The 9,484-nt window shown below is 43.6% G+C and overlaps 1 protein-coding gene across 1 annotated transcript; it reads left to right on the forward strand.

The window, feature by feature from the left end:
* Window positions 1-962: 962 nt before the first annotated feature.
* LOC120234012 (small nuclear ribonucleoprotein Sm D3-like) lies at window positions 963-1,622 on the forward strand. Its single transcript, XM_039235625.1, is given in 2 exon segments — window positions 963-996; window positions 1,231-1,622. Coding segments are annotated over 2 exon segments (426 nt in total).
* Window positions 1,623-9,484: the final 7,862 nt, after the last annotated feature.

The raw sequence follows: 9,484 nt of genomic DNA on the forward strand, positions 1-9,484 counted from the left end.
CGCGCGTGTCTGCTGTGAAGTAAAAACATTCACAAACCTAACACGGATGTTCCCAATATCAGAGACTGAAGCCAACAAAAGGGCAAATGAAAAGGACTCAATCTGATGTCAGATGAATCATCACTTTTCCTGTCACCTTAGATCTCTTTCGTGCAAGAACGGTGAAGAAAAGCAGTGAGAGAACGCGAGGCAGGCAAAACGGAGAGAGGACGGAAAACACTGCCTGCCTTCGATCTTACTGGAGCACGGTCTCCGCAGTCATCCTTGGGGGAAAGAACACCCATTTACTGAGCTCCAAGTACAGGTAAAGCATGTGCTAGGTCCCAATCAGCGTCTGATTCACTGAGTTGTCTAGTAAATCAAGGCTTACCCTTGTTATTAGAAAACTGTCTAAAATATGAGTCTCCTTTCCTGTCGTGGTAAGTGTGGTTTAGACAGAACAGCACTCATCTGGTTTTGGCGGACTCCAGGGCTTCTAGTGCCTTGTCTTTCCGAGGTCAGTAATCACCATCCAGGACCAGAGATTAAGTGTCAGAACGAGAAGAATGAGTATCGAACACAGGATGCCACCTGGACAGCCCCGTATTTATTTAAACATCCTTGTCATCAACTGGTGTTCCTAGAAGTTTCTTCTTGCTTCTTTTAGTTCAATGTCAAGAGGGTTCTGGTAAGATTTTGGTGTTGGTTAAAGAGACGTTAGACGCACAACAAAATGAAAGGGCAATCGCAGAATGGGAGAAAATATTTGCAGCTAAATGTCTGACAAGGAATTAATATCCAAAATATATAAGGAACTCAGTATCCAAAAAAGTCCAATTGGAAAATGGGCAACAGACCTGTGTAGGCATACGTATGTCCCAAAGAAGACATACATATGGCCAACAGGTATGCTGAAAGGGAGTCACGGATCATCGGGGAAATGCAAATCAACCACAATATGATATTACCTCACACCGATCGGGATGGTTATTGTCAAAAGGACCCGAGATAAAAAGTGTTGGTGAGGGTGTAGAGAAAAGGAAACCCTTGTACACCATTGGTGGGAGTGTAAACTGGTGCAGGTGCTATGGAAAACAGTATGGGGGGGGTCCCTCAGAAACTTGCAATGAGAACGACCAGGCGCACAGGCCCCGTCATTCGCTTGGCTCACGCCTTCACAGCCCCCAGAATTGCCTCTGCACCCGAGAGGAATATTATGCGAGAGCCAGTGAGAACTCTCTTCCTGCCTAGATGTCTGTCGTGTGCCGATTGAAGTCCTACATGAGGATGGGGGTCACATCATGATTGGTGAGACCAACGCTGGCGAGACGTATCGTGGGAAGCTCGGTGGAGGGGAGGACAACATAAACTGCTAGATGTCCGACATCACGGTCCCATAGAGGGAAGGCCCAGTGGCACAGCTGGAGCAGGTGTACATCGGTGACAGCCAGATCTGCTTTCTCACTTTGCCTGACATGCTGACAAACATGCCCGTGTTAAAGAGCATGAAGAATAAATGCCACGGCTCAGGGGCTGGCCGGGGAAAGGCTGCTATTCTGAAGGCCCAAGTGGCTTCAAAAGGAAGAGGATGTAGAATGGGGTGTGGAAACATCTTCCAGAAACAAGTTAAATTTATCTGTTGAACACAACTTTGTGTTATTTTTTCTTCTAGGTTTTCAGGGCTCAAGGGGTGGGGGGTGCTTGCTTATGTGTACAGTCTAGGTTTTCTTTTTGACATCTTTCTCTTTAGATCAGGGGAAATGTTAAATGAAATCTATATGGTGATGGTGGTTGGGTCTTTTTTAATATATTAAAATAATAAAAACAAATAATAAATAATAAACTACCCTATAATACAGCAATTTCACTTCTGGGTATTTATCCAAAGGAAATCAGTATCTCAGAGAGATATCTGGGGGCACCTGGGTGGTTCAGTTGGTTAGGTGTCTGACTCTTGATTTCAGCTCAGGTCATGATCTCAAGGTTCAAATGTTCCAGTCCGAACCCGGCTCCCTGCTGACAATGTGGGGCCTACTTGGGATTCTCTCTCTCTCTCTCTCTCTCTCTGCCTCTCCCCTGCTTGTGCTTTCTCTCTTGGAATAAATAAACTTAAAAAAAATTTTAAAGAGAGATCTGCACTTCTATGTTCATTGCTGCATTATTCACAATAACTGCAGTATGGAAACAACTTAAGTGTCCGTCAATGGATGAATGGACAAAGATGCGGTGTATACATGTGCGTGTATGTGTGGAATATTGTTCAGTCATGAGAAATCCTGCCACCTGAGACAACGTGGATGAATCCAAAGGATGGTGTGCTAAGTGAAATAAGCCAGACAGAGAAAGCCACATAGTGTAGGATCTCACATATGTGAGGAATCTAAAAAAGTCAAACTCCTAGAAGCAGAGAGTAGAATGGTGGATACAAACTTCCAGCTATAAGATTAAATCAGTTCTGGTGATCTAATGTGCAGCAAGGTGACTATAGTTAGTGTATATTTTAAATGTGCTAAGAGACGGGTATGTGGCTGGCTCAGTTCGTAGAGCATGTGACTCTTGATCTCAGGGTTGTGAGTTCGAGCCTCCCATTGGGATGCCTGTCCCCAGGTGCAGAGTGGGAGGACCAGGGACCTTATGAGGGAAGGACACAAAGAGCCTCGCTGGAGGTGAAGAACAGAAGGAAGACATTGGACTTTGGAGTCAAACAGACCTGGATTTAGATTCTGACACTGATACTTGGGGGATGTTTGGACAAGTTACTTAAACTCCTTAGCTCTGTCGTCAGAAAAGTGTGATCAAATTCAGTAATATAAATCATTTATTCTCTCCCCATTCATTTTTTCATGTAATTCTTACTTTAAAACTTGTTTATTTATTTAAGTAATCTCTGCACCCAACATGGGGCTCAAACCCAGGACCCTGAGATCAAGAGTCACACACTGCCTCCTGAGCCAGCCAGGTGCCCCTCTTGCTCTCTCACCACTACAAACAGATGAACAAAATTAAGTAACTCTTGGGCCTGAATTTGTAGGAAAAATATGCTGTATTTTAAATGCTTATATAGAATTATACATTCTCCTATTCAAAGAAAATATTTATACTATCCCTTCATCTTCAGAAAAATTCTTAAGTTTCATAATTCAGTTATGGATTTGCCCCCTGTTTCCAACTCTTTCTGAAAATTCCAGGGATAAAAATTAAAACCAAATACACAGGAGGCACCTGGGTGGCTAAGTCAGTTAAGCATCCGACTTCAGCTCAGGTCATGATCTCGCAGTTCGTGGGTTTGCATCAGGCTCTATGCTGACAGCTAGCTCAGAGCCTGGAGCCTGTTTCAGGTTCTGTGTCTCCCTCTCTCTCTGACCCTCCCCTGCTCATGCTGTCTCTCTCCCTCAGAAATAAATAAAACATTAAAAAATTTTTAAACCCAAATACACAGAAGAAAAGAAGCAAATTTTCCCACCAAAAAAATTTTTTTAGAAAAAGCAGAATGTGTAGAATGCTTTAGAAAAAGCATAAGAGGTAGAGAGGGACAGAGGGAAAGAGAGAACCTTAAGCAGGCTCCATACTCAGCATGGAGCCCGATGTAGGGCTCAATCCCATAACCCTGGGATTATGACCCAAACCAAAACTAAGAGCCAGACGCTCCACCAACTGGCCACCCAGGAGCCCCCCCAATTTTTTTAAAAATTTATTTCAAGAAACAAGAGTTAAAGACATTTTATCTTTTCCTGCTGCTGCCGGTTACCATTGCAAGTTCATATTCCAGTATTTAGTTTAGCTGCGTTCTTGAACCAACCAGAAGTTTAATGCCACTCATGGTTTTTGGTGGTGGAAGGGCTGACTGAGGGGTTAACCAACATGGGAAGAGTCCTGTCTTGCCCTCCCCACTCTCACCCCTTCATTCCTCTTAGCCTCTTCCAAAAGGAAAAAGGAAGAAGCAATGGAACTTTTTTTCAAGGCCATAAATCTGATGAAAACTATGGGTCCTATGCCTCTCCCCCATATCCTATGTATATCAAATACAATTTGACATCTAATTCCTAGGGATTCCCAACCCTGGGGAGGAGATAACCATGGCTGGCTTTATAGTTTTCCCACTTTCGGGTCCCATGAACCCCCTTCATCCCTTTTTAAAATAACATTCTAAAGAGCTAATGTGTCAGGAAATTGATAAGCTTCAGAGACTAATTGTTGAGTTCCCTTTATTTGGAGGGAGGGAGTGGGGTATGGAGCCCATCTCAGGGCTTGAACTCACAACCCTGAGATCAAGACCTGAGCTGAGATCCAGAGTTGGATGCTTAACCCACTGAGCCATCCAAGCACCCCCAGTTCCTTTTTTGTTTTTATCTGTAGATGCTAACTTCAAAAAATTTTCTTAATGTTTAATTTATTTTTGAGAGAGAGAGAGAGAGAGAGAGACAGCGTGAACAGGGGAGGATCAGAGACAGAGGGAGACACATACAGAATCAGAAACAGGCACCAGGCTCTGAGCTGGCTGTCAGCACAAAGCCCGATGCAGGACTCAAAGGCACGAGCTGTGAGATCATGACCTGAGCCAAAGTCAGACACTTAACCAACTGAGCCACCCAGGTGCCCCTATAGACACTAACTTGAATTTGGAGGTTTTTCTGAGGTGGGGGGAGAAACAGTGATACTGCTTAATATGAAACTTTTAATTATTAATATTATTTTAAGCACCCCTCCAGTTGCTAAATTAAAGTCATTGCTTCATTCACTCTAAAAACAGGGCGACTATTTGATAAAGTTCTATAAAATTGGTTACATGCTTATTCAAAGTCCGAGAGGTTTTTGGCATAGAAACTGTACGGATGAACATTTTATTGACCTTTCTCCAACTGTCAGTTCACTTTAAACTCAAAACAAGAAGACTCTTCAGTTGTCCCTAAAGAAATGTAAAGGAAATAACACTTTAAACATGTATTATTTATAAATCCACTGCAGCAAAACATCATCAATAATTTAATGATCCCATATGCCGGTTGTATTTTTTTAACTACGGTCATTAAAACTGTCACATGTTCAATATCCTAGTCAGTAGTATTTCACAGCCACCTCACTTGACATTTCCCACGCAGGAAACATAAAACAGCAGCAAGGTAAGTATTCAAATTAGATGCTAATTTTAGACCACGAAGAAACATTTAATAAATAGCTCATAAGAGAGGCCCGAATTAACCCTACAGTGCCTATGTTTTGTCCACCTAAATTTTTTTTAAAAAAAGGAAAGCCTTAGAACCTGGGGTGGGGTAAAGCAGTGGAAAAAATTGAAACTGGTCTGAAATGGTAAGACCGCGCATATAAATGGTGGATCCTTCCTAGCAGCCTATGTGCCAATCAGCAGGCTTAGTAAAACCTTTACATTCTCTCTTTCAATCCCCACAGTAACTCTAGGAAGTGAGATTCAGTGTCATAGGTGAAGACACTGACACTTAAGCAGGTTAAGTAACTTGCTTAAAGGTCCAAAGGCTGAGTTAGAATTCCAATCTAGGTCTGTCTGAATCCACAGTTAATGCTTTTCACCTGAAAGCTATATTCGAGTTCTTTTGGATCTATGAATAATTTAGAAGTTCAATATATTTTTAGAGGGTTGTTATTGAAATGAACCATGGTTAGCACTAACTTCATTTTCATTCACCACGGATCCCTCACGTAAGCCAAGGAAGCCAAAGTTAATAATAAAGGGAGTTGTAGTGGAGCACGTAATGCCAAACAGAAATGAAAACCCAGAGATTGTCTCACTTAAGGCACAAGCTGACATCAGGCAAAGTTCCCAACTCTGGGAGCGTGGGTGATGGCAGCCACATCACATCCCGGGGGCCTGTTGCTAGCTGAGCGGTGAAGGTCACTAGGTCAAGCACTTACTGGTGAAGGGCATGATAGGCCACACTCTTCCAGCCAGGATGATTCCTATACAGACCTTTGGGAATTCTGTAACTTCCCTCCAGGCTTTCTTCTTCACTAAATGGGCAGCAATTATCTCTGGGTCCTTCAAATAGAATGGAATGTGCTTAAATCATAAATCCCCTAAAAGGAAGAATCGATTCAAGGTTACCATTGTCCCAGAACCCAACAGTAATAAAATTGTAACGAAATTTATCACACTTACAGTAGACCCAGATCTGCAGTGGTAAACAGAAACAACAATGCCAATTTGTATCCATTTCCGAGGGCTGTCCTGACAAGTGACCACAAACTTGCTGGCTTAATGCAACGGAAGCTTGCTCCCTCATGGTTCTAGAGGCTAGAAGTCAAATCGAGGTGTCAGCAGGACCACGCTCCTCCCTCTGGAGGCTGTAGGAGAGACTCCTTCCTTGCCTCTTGCAGCTCCCGGTGGCTCCAGGCATTCCTTGGCTTGAGGACGTATCACCTGGACTTCCGCCTCTGTCGATACAAGGCCTTCTTCTCGATGCTCGTGTCTTCCCCTCTTTTATATCTTCTAAGGAAACTGGTTCTTCAGCTGAGGTCATAGTGGTAATCCAGGATGAACTCATCTCAGGATTCTTAACTAAGTTATATCTGCAAAGACCCCTTTTCAGGTTATCAACATTCACAAGTACCAGGGGTTAGGGCGCCATATATATATATATCTTTTGGGGGCCACCATTCAACCCACCACAGAATCCCACAGTAGTGTAGTGAAGACTTAATTAGAAAGTGTATGGAGTGGCAGCTACTGAAGTGCACATCCATTTTCATTTTCCAGAGAACAGTACTGTGATGTGTACAACGGATTCTGTGGACCAGTGGGGAGGCCCTGAAAGTATAACCGCTTTTGTATAGAGTCGGAGATTTCTTGTTCTTTCAAAGAAGAGATTCTGAAAAGTCCTGATTTTCCTGATTGGTAGTTTAGATGTTAGTGTGCATCAGAATCGAGGGTCGGAGGGAATCGTAACATATCAGTGGGTTGGGCGTCCAACTCTTGATCTTGGCTGGGGTCATGATCTCATGGCTCGTAAGATTGACCCCGAGCTGTGTGGGGCTCTGTGCTGACAGCCAGGAGATGGCTTGTGATTCTCTCTCTCTGCCTCTCTCTCTGCCCCTCCCCTGCTCTCTCTCTTTCTTAAAATAAATAAATAAACACTAAAAACAAAACAAAACAAAAACAACAACAAACACAAAGATCAGATTCTGGGTGCCATCCTCAGAAATCGTGTTTCACCAGGTCCGTGGTGGGACCTGGAAACTACGTTTTTAAAAAGCTCCAGAGTTGATCCTGATGCAGGTGGGCAGTGGTGCCACACGTGAGGAGCTCCTCCAGCGAGCTGCAGGATTTCCACACGGTCCATCTACGGTGTGCTTCTGTGATATTATAGAGTTAGACATTTCTAGGACATACACGTCCCCACAAATGCATAGGTTGCAAAACAGAAATGTTAGAGACCTTCTGAAGTTGCTATATAGGCACCGTGTTTTGTGTGAAAACGCTGAGTCAGGTAGGTGGAGGAGGAAGTGTTTACTAAGTCCTACTATGCTTTGGGCACAGGGATAGATGCTAAATATAGCTGCAGAAAATACACATTTATGTCCTCAAGTATCCATGGAATATGCTCAGGCTTCTGGGTCTGAATATAACAAAGATTGTATTAATCCTAAGGTGCTGATCCCACCAGTCATGCAGAGTGCAGCCCCTTCCCAAAGCTGCCTCCTCTTCAGGCACTGCCCAGGCCTCCGTGAGAGCTTGCCGCTGCCCCCAGGCTCTACTGCTACTCTAGAGAGCACATGGAAACTAAATATATAGTTCAAGTCGTAGGTTCAGACTAAAATGTAAAAACCGTAGTAGCATATGAGTTTGCGGTAGATTCTAAAATTTTTCTTGTGAGTCAGGGGAGCATCGGACTCAAAAAGAGCGCGGGGTTTTATAGTCTTAAGAGAATTAGTTTAATGTATTTCAATCCTTTTCAATTCCTTGAAATATGCTAGAGCAAATACTTACAAAGTATTGAAAGCAAGAAGTCTGATACATCAAAACAAACACAGTATACAGTGGAAGTTAATGTTCTCAGAATACAGTTTCCATCATGTTAATCCCATATTCAAACTTTCCCAAAGACTAAATCTGTTAGCTTACCATTCAGGTTCCTCCAAAATCTAGCTCTGAGCTCTCCATCCAATGGCATCATCACTCCTCAGCTGAGTAGCCAAATCGATCTACTGACCATCTCCAGATACAGTACATTCTCACTTCTTTTTCCTCCTGCCCCGACTATTCCCCTTCGTTCATTTCGTTTAAGTGAATGCTTTCTTGCTTTCTTTCAAGGTACCTCTCTGCACCTTCTGCTATTAGGCTAGTTTTTAAATTAAAGCATTGGTAGGGCACCTGTGTGGCTCAGTCAGTTAAGCATCTGACTTTGGCTCAGGTCATGATCTCAGAGTTCACGGGTTCCAGCCCCATGTCGGGCTCTGCTCACAGCCTACTTCAGATTCTGTGTCTCCCTCTCTCTCTGCTCTTCCTCTGCTTGCACTCTCTCTATCTCAAAAGTAAAAGATAATAAAAAATAAATTACAACATTGGCCACAGTAGGCTACCACTGCGTACTTGCCCATGTCGCTGTATTTCCTTGAGTACAACTAAGAGCTGGGGCCTTGAATTCCTCTGGTCCCACCACCTGGTTTAAAGGAAGAAGTAGCTGCCCAGAGAGGTGAAATCAGGGTCTTACTGTGCACGGGGCACAGGTGTGGTGGAGGCAGAGCCATGTCTCCTGACACGGTCATAGTGGCCTCTGGCCCACTGCTTTCTGCTTTGACATGGCGCTCCAGGCAACAGTACACATCCCTTTCCACAAGTTTGATTTTCTTTCTCCTTCCATGTGACTCTATTTATTGAGTAACAGCACATGAAGTGACCCACCCCAGTGGCCTCTGTGAGGAGTGCCTCCCTTCTCCCTCCTCATTCTCTTCTTTCACTTGCTGCTTCTGGACATTGGAGCTCCCTGGTGCCAACCTGTTCCCGAGCAATTCACATCCACAGGTTAGTCTTCAGGCCTCTGCCTTTTTAGTTTGAGGAAGAGGGAGGTGTTCTGGTGTGGGGGCTCCAGGAGAGAGAGTGCATTGAGAGTGCAGGGGTTAGGGCATGGAGCCTGTACCCTAACTGAGGGCCCAGCTGGAACCCCAACATCATGTTTATAAAAGTCAAGGAACTTTCTAGAGAGTTCAAAACCAAGCAGGTTAATTTATCTGACATCTTACAGTTCAGTTGAAATGATTGGCCGCGCTGCTTTTCACTTTCCCTAACAAATATGAGTTTCTACCAAAGGAATTCAACTGTTCTGACCTGTTTTTGAGCCTAATTTTGTCTGGCTCAGCCGATTATATTGTTATATGTTTTGTTACTCTACACTTACTGCCCTATTTTCCTTTGAAAGTACCCATAGAGTACCTAATACATGGACGGCATTAGGGAGAGGGAGAGGTTACTGAGATAAATAGTAATAATCCTTACCCTCATATACCTTAAAATCTAGAGGATTGTCAAACTTGCCAA

The sequence above is a fragment of the Hyaena hyaena genome, unplaced genomic scaffold (genome assembly GCF_003009895.1).
Source record: "Hyaena hyaena isolate Hyena2069 unplaced genomic scaffold, ASM300989v1 scaffold_100, whole genome shotgun sequence".
In the NCBI taxonomy this organism is placed as follows: domain Eukaryota; kingdom Metazoa; phylum Chordata; class Mammalia; order Carnivora; family Hyaenidae; genus Hyaena; species Hyaena hyaena.